Source organism: Scyliorhinus canicula, chromosome 18 (assembly GCF_902713615.1).
Source record: "Scyliorhinus canicula chromosome 18, sScyCan1.1, whole genome shotgun sequence".
Taxonomy (NCBI): Eukaryota; Metazoa; Chordata; class Chondrichthyes; order Carcharhiniformes; family Scyliorhinidae; genus Scyliorhinus; species Scyliorhinus canicula.
The window spans coordinates 80,267,988-80,284,149 of NC_052163.1; the positions used below are offsets into that span (position 1 = coordinate 80,267,988).

Genomic DNA, 16,162 nt, shown 5'->3' on the forward strand with positions numbered 1-16,162 from the left:
CAATCTCATTCATGAGCTGTCTGTAGCACCCCATTCTACTTGTGCCCTTACTACATGTGAGTTGGAAAGAAATGCAGAACATTTAGTTGATTCAGGAATCCTTTGTGAAAAAGAGTCCTCTCCACGAGAGATCAGACAAGCGGTTCCCTATTCACTCCATTACCCAAGAATGATTTACTCTTCTAATGCAATGATCTTGTTTTGTAGTTTTCTATCTAAAGCCTTATTCAAAGACTATAATGAATTGGTCTTCACTGTCTTCTCCAGAATCTTGTACCATACCTTCTGGAAAAAGTAAAGTTTCTTGATATCCAACTTTACTTCTGCTTCCTCTTCTTTGCACAGGTGGCCCCGAGTTCTACTTGAACCCCTCACATAAGCGATTTTCATTTCATTTCATTTCATCAAATAGACTATATATAATTCCCCCACCTTTAATCATCATAAATACTTTCATCAGATATTCCTCTAACTCTGCCTCCATCGTTGCTGTGAGCCCAAGGCATCAAATTGACATTTTCACCTTTGATTAGGAATTACTCTTGTTTGCCCCACACTAACTTGGCACAATGTCCCAATCAGTGATGATATTGCAAAGTTAACATGTGGTAGGGGAAATCCTTACACACCCAGGAGAACTGCCCCATATTAGAGCAACTTTCAGAAATCTGCAGCTATCCATGTTTGAACCAGTGTAATCAGTAATATTGAACTGTTGTGACCTTGTAGAATGCTAGAGAGCTCTAGAGAATACGCAACTCTAGAGAATACACAACTCTAGGTTTATCAGATGTGGCTACAGTGGTCTGCTAAGTGATGATCACAATTATTTTTTAGAAATTTAAAAATTCTCTGCTGAACATGTCATCGATGTTTAACTTCAAATGTTAACAATGCAATAAAACCAGATAGCATAGACTTGACACCATATTATGGCATCTGTTCCTGTGTAAACTGCCTTTAAATTAAACATAATGCCCATGTAGAGATTAGAAATCAGTAGTAGGAAACTTCAACCATTATTGAACAGAACATACTCACTGCTTTCAATGGTTATTCATCCGGGGTCCCTGTCAGTCAAGTGTGTGTTTTTTGATTAGCAGTGTTAGAAAGGTCTGTGTTTTTCTGGAGGAAGAATTCTTTGGGGTGTTGCAGGGATTGACTGTTTAAAATCTTATTTCCAGGGGAAAGTTACGAGATACCATTTTGGACTGGGAAGATTCTTTACCTGAGCGAGACCTCAGTTTGGCAGATGAAGCCTGTAGGTACGTCTGAAACTATTTAATAGTGGCAGAAACTGGCGAAACTTTGGTGACTTTATAACTTACTTTTTTTTTGTTTGCTAATTTTAGAAAATGGCCTTAATTTTTCAGGCAATTCTTTTAATATCTGATTGATTAAACATGGATTCTATGCGCCAGAAATGTACTTGCATATTTCCTAGTTCCAAATATTTGAGGCATTAGTTTAAGTTTTCAAATGTTAGATTATTAAGCAAGGTTGTCACCCTCAGTGCATATTTTGTTCTTTGCTCCTACAGCTACTTTATCACTGAGTTCCTATTGCTGGTAGTTATAAAATAATTTTATCGTTTTATTTATCCCTGTGATGAGGGAATTGGCGGTACTTATTGCCCAACTCTAGTTTCCCTGAGATATCGAGATAAAACAAACTGGCTCGATAGGCCCCTTCAGCACAGTTGTCCACTTGTGCCATATAAGTTCAGCTATTGGTCAATTTTCCTCCTCCTCGTTCGTCCCAAGTTTAAATCTCTGTTTTCTTTCTATTTAGTTATCTTGTACCTTTATTATACACTGGTTACACGGCACAGATCCTTCTAATTCTCAGTTTTACCACTTACACTCTCAACATAGAAATAGCCTTTCCTCATCCAGCCATCATGGACCCTGAAACAAAACTTTGTCTTGTAAGCACCAAGGAATATTTCGGTTTTGAGGGCTGAAATCCTATTTGCTCATCCTATCTTTCAATCTACCCAACAACTGTTTTTCCCATTCTCCAAACAGCCTCATTCATGACGCCACGGTTTGAGAGCAATCCTGATTTCAGGAAAAATGCCCTTGTTGCCTTTCTTCTTTCAGAATTCAACAGAATTCCACAAAAACAGACAGTTCAGTCATGATCTAATTGAGCAGTAGAGCAGGCATGAAGGGCTGAATGGCCTACTCTTCTTCCCAATGATTATTTACACCTGTCCATATCTCTCATCTCTGAGTTGAATAGCTGATCTATAATATCCATGAGCGGTGGAATGACATAAACCCAAAGCGCCTAAAACCTGAACTTTCCAGTTTCCTCTCCACAGCCCCAAGATCCGCACTTAACAGTTCTCTGCTGGTCTTAGCCAGACTAGGTTGCTTCCTGCTCAAAACATCCTCCCTCCTCCTGATTAACAGGAAGAAAAACTTGCATTTAAATAGTGCCCCATGATCAAAATCAATATGATCCCAAGCTGCTTCACAAGTAGTAAATAGCTCTGTAGGTGTGAATCCGTAGAATCCCTACAGTGCAGAGAGAGGCTATTTGGCCCATTGAGTGCAGTGACCCTCCAAATTTACACCCTACCTAGTCCCACTCTCCCAACCTATCCCTGTAATCCCACCTAACCTGCACATTTTTGAACACTAAGGGGCAATTTAGCATGACCAATCCACCTAACCTGCACAAGTTTGGACTGGGAGTAAACCCACGCAGACACGGAGAAAGTGAAAACTATACTCAGTCTCCCAATACCTGAATTGAACCCGGCTCCCTGGCCTGAGAGGCGCAGTGATTTTCTTTTTAAAATGTATTTTATTCCAAACGTATATGAAAAGTTACAACACGTAAACAGTTTGGAGAAACAAACTTCCCAACACACGACTATACAATGTGGACAAATTTCTCCCCCTCACCACCCCCCCCCAATACCCTACTGCAACAAACAACTCCTCAAACATGGTCAGGAACATCCTGCACCTTGCCTCAAAACCCTCTGCTGAACCCCTTAACTCGTATTTGATCTTTTCCAGCCGAAGAAAGTCAAAAGGTCCCCCAGCCAGGCCGCTACGCCCGATTTCTGACCGCCACTCCAATAGACTTAATTGCTGGGCAATCAGAGAGGGGAAGGCCATAAGATCGGCCTTCCTCCCCTCCATCAGCTCCGTCTTCTCCGACATCCAAAGGGTCCGGCTCAACCTCCTCCCCCGTTATCCTTGTTAGCACCGTGAACACTACCGCCACCTCAAATCTCCCCAACTTTTCGCAGCCCCAGTACATATATGTGTGATTCACTGGCCCCCGCTCAAACGTGCCTGCCACCCCTTGAAAGAACCCATCTGTGTCATCCCACTCGTATGTCATATGTACCCTGCGTACGAGCTTGAACTGCATCAGGCTCATTCTTGTGCACGAGGAGGTCGCATTTATCTTTCGTAGTGCCTCACTCTATAATCCCCAGTTTATCTCCCCTCCCAGCTCCCCTTCCCACTTGTCCTTAATCTTCATCACCCGCTCAACTCCCTGTTCTCCCAGTCACCTGTACATGTCTCCAATCCTGCCCTTCCACATCCAGAAGCAACTGTCGCTCCTGCCCCAAACTTCCCCAACAGGCCCATAATCCTCTCCATGCTCTCCAGCGGGTCAGAAACATACAATAGTAGGTCATTAGCTCAGAGCGACACCCAATGCTCCCTTTGTCTCCTCGTAATCCCTCCGCCGACCCCCTAAGAGCCATTGCCAGAGGCTCTATAGCCAGCGCAAACAGCAGTGGCGACAGCGGGCACCCTGCCTTGTTCACCTGTGTAGTTCAAAGTTCCGTGAACCCATGTCATTGGTCCGCACACTCGCCTTCGGTGCAACATATAACAGGCACCCATGCCACAAACTTTGGCTCAAACCCAAACTTGCCAGATCCTCAAACAGATACTGCCACTCCACCCGGTCGAATGCCTTCTCCGCATCCCTGTACAACACTATCTCTGGTACCTGAGCTCCCGACGGAGTTGTAATCACATTTAACATCCTCTTTACATTATTAAAAAGCTGCCTGCCCTTTCGGAAGCCAGTTTGGTCCTCCGCAACCGCTCCCCGGACACAACCTTCCCGCACCAATTTAGCCAGCACTTTCACAACTGTATTTAACAGTGATGTGGGCCTCTACGACCCATATTCCAACGGGTCCTTCCCCGTTTTTGGTATTAACGTGATCGTTGCCTGCGTCATCGTCTCCGGCAGCTCCCCCTTCTCCGACGCCTCATTAGACACCCCCATGAGATGTGATGCCAGGTCTAGGCTTCTGCCTCAGAGACCTGTGTGTTCTGTCCACTACAGGGGTCTTGGCCAACACCCCCTCCACCACCAGCCCCGCCAGCATCCTCAAAATGTACGTTGTGTCACTCGTACCTTCCACTATCTGCAGATTCTGCTTTCTCGATCTATTTTCCTGCTCCTCCACCTTTGCTCTCAATGTCTTGCAAAGGTCTCCTAAGACCCCACCTGATTGCTGTAGTCCGACATCAACCTCTCAATCTGTTGGATTTGCGACCCCTGCGCCTCCAAACATTTCTCCAGTCTCTTCATAGAGCCCTTCAAGGGTGCCACAGTCCCTTTGATAGCCTTCGAGCGATCTTCCTGCATCTCCTTCCTCTGCTGGCAGAACTCTTCCTTGATGAAGGGCATCAATTGTTCCATCTGGAGCCTTCCAACTTGCACTAGCCCTTCCCCCTCTGCCATCCTTCCACTGGCTGCTGTGCCGCAGGTCTCTTCCAACTTCTTGACCAGATCCTTCACCTTCTGCCGGGTTTGGTAAGCAGCAGACAGACCATTACCAGGGGGAACTTCTCCGACCTTCAGCTACACTTTCTGTCGAAGCTGCACCCAATTTCGGGTAATAAGAGCTCTTTTCTATGCCTTCAAGCAGGAGCTGCCCTGTGTGCGACCATACGCACCATGGCCACCACCGGATGTCCGAGAGGCAGCAGTAGTATATGGTTGGCAAACACAGGACTTGCTTTAAACACAGTGCAATCCCACAAACAGCAGTTAGATGACTAACCAGCCAATGATTTTGCTGCTTGTATGAACAGCTTCCTCTATTCTTTCTACCCTCTACTCTGGGCTGCTTGTTACTGCACCAAGCACGCCCCAGCCTTGAACTTTCCCCTCAATCCTCTGCCACCTCACGTCTGTGTAGCCCAGTCTGCACTGCATGTAACTTTTCACTCTTTCAATCTTTAAGAAAGAAAGTTAATCATAGTTTATGCTGCCACAAGTTAAGTACATCATTTAGAAGAATATGCATCAATTGAGAGATATGCTGGCATGTTTTAAAGCTGCGATGAAGGAATGATGAGGAGAGTTGGGTTAAAAACCAGTTGAATTGAAAGTTAATAACCGATTACCAGTGAAGCGAAGAAAACAAAATGGAAATATTTCAATGATAATGAATTATTTTAACATGATCAATATTTTTAGATTGTAATATTTCAGTCTGAGCATTGTCATGTATTATCAACAAGTTGTATCAAAACTGTGACACAACTTCGAAAACTTCCGTTTAAAATCCAGATCTTTGTAGATTTATACTATGTTTCCTCCGTTCTCCCCCCCCCTCCCCCAACCCCTGCCATCCCATAGGAAGTCTGACCTGGCCATTACGTTGGGAAGTTCTCTTCAGATCAAACCAAGCAGCAATCTGCCATTAAATACAAAAAAGAGGGGAGGAAAGCTGGTTATCGTTAACCTACAGGCGACGAAGTTGGTAGGTACAAATAACCCAATAACAAAATGGGTAAAAATGCATGTTTTATAATATTGTCATGCAGTTGAAGACGATTTAGGGAGTTAGTTCAGTGAAACTTTGGTTGCTGCATATGGCAGCCATGGTGGTGGAGAATGTGGTGAATGGGCTGCCAAACAGGCTGCTTTTTCCTGGATGTGGTTCGGTTTCTTGGCTGTTGCTGGAGCTGTACTCATCCAGGTAACTGGAGAATATTACTTTGCAAGTTAGGAGATGGGTTATTCGCCACCAAGGGCCCAGCCTATGACTTGCTCTTGTAGCCACAGTATTTTCTATAGCTGATCCAGTTAAATTTCTAGTCAATGGTGACCCACAGTATGTTGATGGTGGCTGATCCAGCAATAAAGTCGCCAGAGACCCAGATGGCCGTAGGCTGCTTTCTTCTTTGAGGGGAAGAGCTGACTGGTGGTGATTACCTGAGGATCACCACACCTCAGACGAGAGGGGTATGGTTGAGTAGGCCTTCATGAATAACTTCAACCATGAAGCAGTTGGGCCGAGGGCACAGAACAAGAATTGACCTACATATTTAGAATTTTTAAGTGTATGGTGTTATTACATTGGACAGCAGATTACCTCCCTGTCATTTATTTCCATTCTACCCTTTACCCTCTGAAAAGTAATTATGCTTCATAGAACATAGAGCAGTACAGCACAGTACAGGCCCTTCGGTCCACGATGTTGTGCCGTCCCCTTATCTTAATCTAAGATCAACCTAACCTACACCTTTTCAATTTACTGCTGTCCATGTGTCTGTCCAAGAGTGGCTTAAATATCCCGAATGACTGACTCCACCAGCTCTGCTGGCAGTGCAATCCATGCACCCACAGCCATTTCCGCCCTGGGTAAAGTCTCTGGCTATCCACTCTGTCCATTACAGTAGCACGGTAGCATTGTGGATAGCACAATTGCTTCACAGCTCCAGGGTTCCAGGTTCAATTCCGGCTTGGGTCACTGTGCGGTGTCTGCACATCCTCCCCGTGTGTGCGTGGGTTTCCTCCGGGTGCTCCGGTTTCCTCCCACAGTCCAAAGATGTGCAGGTTAGGTGGATTGGCCATGATAAATTGCCCTTAGTGTGCAAAATTGTCCTTAGTGTTGGGTGGGGTTATAGGGATAGGGTGGAGGTGTTGACCTTGGGTAGGGTGCTCTTTCCAAGAGCCGGTGCAGACTCGATGGACCGAGTGGCCTCCTTCTGCACTGCAAATTCTATAGTCTCATCCATCTTGTAGACCTCTATCAAGTCACCTCTCTTCCTTCTTCGCTCCAGTGAGAAAAGCCCCAGCTCCCTCAACCTTTCTTCATAATTATGCCCTCCAGTTCAGGCAGCATCCTGGTAAATCTCCTCTGCACCCTCTCCAAAGCATCCACATCCTTCCTATAATGAGGTGACCAGAACTGGACACAATATTCCAAGTGTGGTCTAACCAGGGTTTTATAAAGCTGCAGCAAAACCTCACGGCTCTTGAACTTAGTCCCCCTGCTAATGAAAGCCAACACACATGTGCCGCCTTAACAACCCTCTCAACCTGGGTGGTAACTTTGAAGGATATATGTATGTGGACCCCAAGATCCCTCTGTTCCTCCACACTTCAAAGAATCCTGCCTTTTACCCTGTATTCAGCACTCAAATTCAACCTTCCAAAATGAATCACTTCACATTTATCTAGGTTGAACTCCATCTGCCACTTCTCAGCCCAGCTCTGCATCCTGTCAATGTCTTGTTGGTAACCTGCAACAGCCCTCGACACTATCTACAACTCCACCAACTTTGTGTCATCGGCAAACTTACTAACCCACCTTCCACTTTCTCATCCAAGTTATTTATATAAACCACAAAGAGCAGAGGTCCCAGAATAGATCCCTGCAGGACACCACTGGTCACCGACCTCCAGGCGGAATACTTTCCATCCACTACCACTCGCTGTCTTCTTTCGGCCAGCCAATTCTGTATCCAGACAGCCAAATTGCCCTGTATCCCATGCCCCCTGACTTTCTGAATGAGCCAACCTCATCAAATGCCTTACTGAAATCCATATACACCACATCCATTGCCCGACCTTCATCAATATGTCTCACCACATCCTCAAAGAATTCAACAAGGCTTATGAGGCATGATCTGCCCCTCACTAAACCATGCTGACGAACTTTAATCAAAATATGTTTTTCTAAATCATTATATCTCTCAGAATCATTTCCAGTATTTTGCTCACCACACACGCAAGACTGACTGGTCTGTAATTCCCAGGGATTTCCCTATTCCCTTTCTTGAACAGGGGAACAACATTCACCTCCCTTCAATCATCCGGTACTACTCCAGTGGAGAGTGAGGATGCAAAGATCATCGCCAACAGCGCAGGAATCTTCTTCGTTGCTTCCCGTAGCAACCTTGGGAGTATCCCGTCAGGCCCAGGGGACTTATCTATCCTGATGCTTTTCAAATTTTTCAGCATCCTTTTCCTGAATATCAACCTGTTTGAGCCTATTAACCTGGTTCACGCTGTTCTCACGAGCAATAAGTTCCCTCTCTAGTGAATCCAGAAGCAAAATATTCATTTAGGGCCTCCCCTACGCTCTCAGACTCTAGGCACAAGTTCCCTCCACTATCCCTGATCGGCCTTACTCTCACTCTGATCATCCTCTTATTTCTCAAATGAATGTAGAATTCCTTGGGGTTTTCCCTCATCCTTCCCACCTGGACTTTTTCATGCCTCCTTCTAGCTCTCCTAAGTCCATTTTTGAGTTCCTTCCTGGCTACCTCGTAACCCTCTAGAGCGTTGCCAGATCCTTGCTTCCTCAACCTTATGTAAGCTTCCTTCTTCCTCTTGACTAGAAACTCCACTTCTCTTGTCATCCAAGGATCCTTCACCTCACCATTCCTTCCTTGTCTCAGCAGGAAAAAAACTATCCAGCACTCATAGCAAGTCCCCCTTAAACAACCCCCACATTACTATTGTGCATTTCCCTGAGAACACCTGTTCCCAAGTTATGCTCCCCAGCTCCTGTCTAATAGCAGGATAATTTCCCCTCCCCAATTTAAATACCTTCCCATACTGTCTGTTCCTATCCTTCTCCATGACTATGGTAAACGTCGAGGAGTTGTGGTCAGCGTCATCGAAATGCATGACACCGGACACCTGGCCTGGTAAACACCAGACCCAATATGGCCTCCCCCTTAGTCGGCCTATCTGCATATTAAGTCAGGAATCCTTCCAGGACACACCTGACAATATCTGTTCCATCTAAACCATTTGCACTATCGCTAGAAAACTCCCAATAAAGTGACTGCTCCTTTCTTGTTTCTGACTTCCACCCATACTGACTCAGGAGACAATCCCTCCTCGACTACCTCCTTTTCTCTAATTAACAGTGCCTCTCCCCCTCCTCTTTTACCTCCCTCCCTATTCTTAAAACATCTAAACCCCGGAACACCTAACAATCATTCCTGCCCCTGTGAAATCCATGCCTCCGTAATGGCCACAACATGATAGTTCCAAGTACTGATCCATGCTCTAAGTTCATCTTCCTTATTCCTGTTGCTCATTGCATTGAAACATTCCTAAATTGGATTTAGGCATAACTGGCGGCGATTCATTTCTCAGCCTACATCGCTAAAAGCGATGGGCCGTAGTGCTTCTGTGCTAGTAGTCCAGATGCCTGGATTGGTGAATCAGAGGCAGGAGTTCAAATCCCACTGAGCCTTCTGGTGGTGGCCATGGAGTGTGCGGTTGCACATTTGGTAGCTCCCGCTCAAGGTGGATTTTTTTTTTTTTTAACCATTCCCCGTTCATAAAGTGGAAATTTAGATGGAAAAAGGTGTGTAGGAGTGCCAGGAGAAAGTGAGACTCTAATGTGGCTGGAGGATGGATCCATAGACCAGACGTGGGTCAAGAAGAAGAGAGCTGGTGAAGCAGGAGAATCTTGGTGTGCCACAGGTCAAGATGGCGGAGCATAAAGGGCCTGTCCTGCCTGCTCAATGGCCATCTAGCTTCTCCTAAATGAGAAGTTCAGCCTGCAGAGAAGGGAAGCCCATGAGGACCTAGCCAGGGTGGTAGAGCCGCTGAAAGCAGGGATTGACTGTGTGGAGCAGAGGCTGGAGTCCCAGGGCCAGGTGATCCAGAAAGTGGAGACAATGGTGGGGAGCATGAGGAGCAGCTTGCCTCGTTGGTTGCTGAGATGCAGGAGACCCAAAATCGGCTGAAGGTGGAGGATCTGGAGAACCACTCCAGAAGACAAGACTTGCGGATCGTAGGGATGCCCGAAGGCATTGAAGGAGCGGAAGCTGGCATGTGTGTGGCCAAGATGTTGGAAAATCTGATGGGGGAGTGGGACCATTTGACCAGCCACTGGAGGTCGGCCGAGTGCATAGGCTGCTGATGTGGAAGCCGCAGGTGGACGGGCCACCGAGGGCTATGGTGGTGCAAATGCACCATTTCCTGGGCAAGAAGATTCTGCGACTGACGGGACAGACGAGGAAGTTCACCTGGGAAGGGAACGAGCTGAGGGTGTACGAGGAACTGAGCACAGAACTGGCAAAGAGGAGGGCGTGGTCAAGGCTGCCCTCTTCAAAAGGGGGTGGGCAGCTGCACAGTGGTTAATACTTCCCGGCATGGGTCACTGTCTGTGCGGAGTCTGCATGTCTCTCCTTCCCCCCCCCCCGTGTCTGTGTGAGTTTCCTGCGGGTGCTCCGGTTTCCACTCAAGTCCTGAAAGATTTGCTTGTTAGGTGAATTAGACATTCTGAATTCTCCCTCTGTGTACCTGAGCAGGCGCTGAAGTGTAACGACTAGGAGATTTTCAGTCACTTTGTTGCAGTGTTAATGTAAGCCTTATTGTGACACTAATAAAGATAATTATTGCAACGATTATGATGAAGTTTAGAGTGTTGTACCCTGCACTTCTCTGGATGACTTTCCAGAATCGAGAATATTATTTGGGATGCCAGAGGAGATGACTGAATTTTTGATGGACGGAATGGCAGGAGAAGGAGGACATTGAACTTTGGAGGAGGTGATTTCTTTTGGTGGTTACTGGAGAGCTTTATCACCTTTGAAATGTTTTGTTTGGCTTGGTGATCGGGTGCTTGGGGAGCATCAAGATTGAGTGCACCTTATTCTGTTTCTTTGTTTTTTGAGGGAGTACAAATGGGAGGGGCGGGGGATCAGTCGGGTGGAGGAGGTTTGAAGGCTTTGGGCAGGGGCTACCAGGCCAGCTAGGCAGGCGAGTTAACTTGAGCACAGTGGAGGGCGGTCAGGTGGTTGGTGTAGGGGTGGTTAATGAGGTTGTTGTTTTGTTGGGGGGGGGGGGAGGTGTTGACAAACGTGTGGTTGTTGTGGCAAAGCGGGAAAGGGAGTGATGACAAAGGACATCTGAGGGTGGGACTGGAGGGTCATGTGACACTGGCCGGGGACAAACCCAAAAAAGGATATCGGCAGGGGAGGGGTGCAGGGCGTCACCCAACCCGGCTAGTCACATGTAAGGTGAGGGGGTTAAATGGGCCGGTCAAACGGTCTGGTGTGTTCACGCGCCCGAGGAGTTTGAAGGCAGACGGGGCATCTTTACACGTGACGCATTTAAAGATAGGGGATCAAACAAGGTTGAGGAAAGGATGGATAGGGCAGGTGTTCCACTCAGACTGGATATGAAGATGAAGGGGGTGGCAGTGCTGGTCCAAGGTCGGGGAAGGTGTCGCCGATGGCGATAGGGGTTCATGGAGCAGATGGAGGGGGTTGAACCCATCGAGGTTTGGGAGGCCGAGGGGGAAGGAGTTTTCATACTTTTCCCATTTGCACAGGGTATACTCCGGATTGATTTTTTGTGGAGGACAAGGCGTTGCTGGTGGGGCTGGTCGACTCGGAATGTGCAGGAGGGGCAGTGCCTGCAGTGGAAGCTTGGTGAGGGGTTGTTGGCGGATGAGGAAGTGGGCGAGCGGGTGAGGGCTGCCATCCGGGGGTATCTGGAACTCAACGATAAGGGGGAGTTTACGGCTGCTACGCTGTGGGAGGCACTCAAGACAGTGGTTAGGGGGGAGTTTATTTCGTTTCAGGCGCACAGGAAAATGGTGGAACGGGCAGAGGTGGTAATGTTAGTGGAAGAGATTCTGAGGGTGGATTGGAGGTACTTCGAGGCCAGGTAGGCAGGGTTTTTGAGGGAGAGGCAGAAGCTCCAGATGGAGTTTGGGCTGGTGTCCGTTGGGAAGGCAGTAGGGTAGTTGTGGAGGACCAGGGAGACAATGTACATGTACGAGGAAGAGCCGAGCAGGACGCTGGCCCACTTAGAAAGCAGGCAGCAGCGACGGGGATTGGTAGAGTGAAGAATGGGACGGGAAGGGTGGTACTGGACCCGGTGCAGCCTTTCTGTGTGTAAATTGACTTCCATATTTTATGCATTAACAGCACTGACTACACCCAAGTCCTTTGTTTTGGTTTTGTTTAATTTAAGGGATAATTTAGCATGGCCAATCCACCTATCCTGCGCATCTTTGGGTTGTGGGGATGAGACCCACACAGACACAGGGAGAATGTGCAAATTCCACATGGACAGTGGCCCGGGGCCAGAATCGAACCCAGGTCCATGGTGCTGCGAGCCAAAAAACACATTGCGATGTCGTGAAATCGCTATATACATATGCACGCCTCTTCTTTTCTCAGCTCTATTAGTATTTGAGTTATATACTTCAGTATACTTGAGAAAACTCCTCCCTGCTGCCAATCAAATTAATGAAGACTAGTTGAATGCTGAATGTATTCTGCTCACATCCAACGTCACTGCACCAATCAACTGAGGATTAATATCCTGGTTACAGCCTCCTTGCTGTATTTGGTACCTAATGAGCTTACAGATTAATATAATACCTTTTGTTATCTGATTCATTTGCCAATTCTGTAATTTTGCCACTCCAACCTTGTGTAATTTCAACCAGAGGTGGCAGTTTATATAAAGATTTAAGTAGCAGGCATTGTCTCCTTCCCTAGAATTTGTGTAAAATCGAGTTTCATTGTACTTCTGTTTAGAATTTGTCTTTCACACCATAGATACTTTTTTTAATAATTAACTCAACGTTATTACTCGGAACTTGGTGTGCTTGTCATGAAGATAAAGTTTATTGAAGAGCGGTAGAAGCCGATTCGGCAGTAACCACTTGAAGGCAATTTAAGAAATATTTGAAAAGGAAGAAGTTGGGCTATATGGAAAGCGTCAAAGGGCGGGACCGATTGGGTAGTTATTTCAAATAACATTTAATGCTGTACATGTATCTGAGTTGGATGGAGTGGGATAATTTTGAACTCTAAAGTTATTGCATTGTTTTGCTCTGTTAGCTGTGTGGAGATCCACATAATCAGCTGAAAAAGATGGTTTCCTAGGCACCTTGTGAGCCCTTTAAGTTCCAAAACTCAGCTGTTCAGCTTGATTACCAAAATGAGGTTCTTACCACTCAATGTTGTCATGTGAGAGTACCTTTAAGAAATAGTGTTTAAGAAATGTACCTTTAATAAATGTGTGTTTATCAGTGATGTCAGTGTGGGTGGAGCTGGGCTGTCTGTCAGCTTTTTACTTTTGGTTTAGGCTGTTTGGTGCAGGGTGTGTTTTAGTTTTGTTTTCCATGTTGGAGCTGAAGCCAGACCAAGCAGGTGTACTGATGTTCTCTCTGCCATCAAAATACTATCTCTTGATCATTTGGTGAATTCAGAATTATAAATGTTCTCGGTAGTGAATGTAAACCTAATGTGCTTCTGTTAAAAGGTGTTTCTTTTGTCTTCTGGGTGTTGTTTGGGAAGTTATTAAGCATTACTTAGTGTTGTATTCTTTGGGGGTTGTATTTGAATTTACGGTTGCTGAGATGTTCACTGTATTTTTAAAAAAGGTTAACTTGAGTTCATAGAATAAACATTGTTTTGCTTTAAAAAATACTTTTCCATTTCTGCTGTACCACACCTATAGAGTGGGCCGTGTGCTCCCCATACAACAATCTATCAAAAGTTGTGGGTTAGGTGAACTCCATGATGCACTTTGGGGTTCTCTAAAAACTGGCCCATAACATTGTGTTCTTCATGCAATCCGTTTGGTTACTTAGTACATGGGAAGCCTTGCAGTATTTGATCTTGAGTGTCTGATACTCAAAAGCACGTTGGTTATCCAACTTCACCAACCTGTGCTCTGTGAATGATATTTTACATTGTTTTCTCCTTGTGCTCCCAGGACAGACATTCAGACCTGCGGATATTTGGTTACATTGATGAAGTTGTGGCCAAACTAATGAAGCACCTTGGCATCGAAATCCCAAAATGGGAAGGACCACAGGTGGTGGAGACAGCAGAAGCAATTAAACCAGAAGTGGAGATACTACTTCCCGTCAAAGCATACTTCACCAGCAAACCAAAAACCAAAGTCAAAAGGCAAAGTAGAGACATTGAGGAAGAAGGGGCGAGTGGGTCGGATTCATTGCTGCCGGCCCCTTTGAAAGCCAATGGCTCCTTTAAGCAAGAAGATTGTAACACCTTTGAGAGCAAGCGTGTCAAACTCGAACCTGTCATGGTGTGAAACGTCAACTCTTTCTTCAAAACCTTAGGACTTTTTTTTCTACAAACATGAATGTTTAATTGTAACTTTATATTTAACTATTTTAAATTCTGTGCTCAATGCAACAAATCTTGCTGTTTGGTTTTCCGTAAGCTTTGAGAGAAAATTGAATCCTAAGTAAAAGGGTTCTGTTTAATTGTAGCTCAAAATCTTCATTCTAAAGTGCATTAAAGGGAACATTAGGAATATGTGAGCATTAACTATGTAGTTTATGTAATCTTAACAGCAGTCCTTGACCCCTGGAAATCATGAAATGTTGAGGAGCATTGTACTTGGTGTCTTTGGAATTATTCTGCCGTATGTTTGATACTTTTTCTATAAAGAAGAAAAATGAACATTGTTTTACTGCTCAATTTTTCAAACTTTATACAATTTATGCCAACAGTGTAGTGCTGGACAAGGTCACGCTTGAAGTGTTGTGAATTTGAAATCTGAAATGCTAGTGCCAGCAGAATTTTTTGCTTTCAGGTGAATCATATGAAAATTAAACTCTACTGGGGACTTGATGCCCCATTTAATTTCCAGTGTGAAACCCACTCAGCCAGTTGTCAAAGTAAGGTTCAGGTAATTATTTTTTTTCCCTTATTATGTGAAGTGTGTTCCGGCATTTGAAATGTGGACACAAATGCTTTTCATAATGAGATTATCCCTCAAGCTTAAATTTAATGTCTCCACAGGCAGCTGTAACTTTCAGTGGTAAATTTATTTCCCAGCTCTGAGTGATGAATAGTGATACTGTTCTTCCATTTATGTAGTAGCTAAAAATGCCAGTGTCTCAAAGGATTTCACATGTTAAAGTGCGCTTATTATGTAGACAAAATTCACCTAACGATGAATGTGAAACCAAATAAACATTGAATACTCCAACACTAAAGCATCGGTTGGTCAGCAAACTTTAACAATTACAGGATAAATTAAGAAACCTAATCCAATTATCTTCTGCCAGTCAACTTGAATTACATTCAGTTGGTGTATTTACTGCTTTTGTATGTGATAGAACGTAAATTCCAAATGGTAATTCGAACCTTTGTGTCACCGTGTGTCAATGTTTGCGCTATAGTCCCGAATCAGAGGTTGTGGGGTCATTTCCACTTCAGAGAGTTGAACAAGTAATCCAGCCTTATGCCCCAGTCCTGAGAGAGTTCTATACCATCAGAGATGCCATCTTTCAGGTGAAAGGCTAATCTCAGTGGATCCCACGCAACATTGAAGAAACACGAGAAATCTCTCTGGTTTCCTGGCCAATATTTATCCCTCAAGAAACTTTGTTAAAACTATGGGCGCGATTCTCCCAAACCGGGAGAAATCGTAAGGCTGGCGTCAAATCCGGGCGGGTTTGACGCCAGCCCCCCCTTCCCGACCGGGAACCGATTCTGGTCCCCGGTCGGGGCTAGCAGCCCGACGCCGTAAGCTCCGGCATCACGGGCTTAACGAATTTCGTTAAGCCCGCTTGCCCGAGTTAGCGCCGGCTGACGCGTCATATGACGTCAGCCGCGCATGCGCGGATTGGAAGACTCCAACCCGCGCATGCGCGGATGACATCGCGTATTTGCGCGAAACCCGCGCATGCGCGGGCCGGGATGCCCCTCAGCCGCCCCGCGAATGGATACTGCGGGGCGGCGGAAGGACAAATAGTGCGCGGGCATCGGGCCCGCTGCCCGCGATCGGTGCCCACGGCCAGACCAAGTGTGTTCGCCGTTCGTAAAAACAGCCGTAAAGGGCTGGGAACTCGGCCCATCTATCAGCTGTGAATCGCTGCCGGCCGTAAAAAAACGGCGGCAGCGAT

General features: G+C 45.8%; 1 protein-coding gene across 2 annotated transcripts in view; it reads left to right on the plus strand.

Moving 5' to 3' along the window:
• sirt6 (sirtuin 6) overlaps positions 1-14,716 on the plus strand; it is a 70,818-nt gene extending 56,102 nt beyond the window's left edge. For both annotated transcript variants that reach the window (XM_038777308.1, XM_038777309.1), the window contains 3 exons: positions 1,185-1,265; positions 5,638-5,761; positions 13,996-14,716. In XM_038777308.1, the coding sequence (XP_038633236.1) occupies positions 1,185-1,265; positions 5,638-5,761; positions 13,996-14,337 (547 nt within the window). In that variant the 3' untranslated portion in view covers positions 14,338-14,716. The remainder of the gene's footprint in view (positions 1-1,184; positions 1,266-5,637; positions 5,762-13,995) is intronic.
• Positions 14,717-16,162: the final 1,446 nt, after the last annotated feature.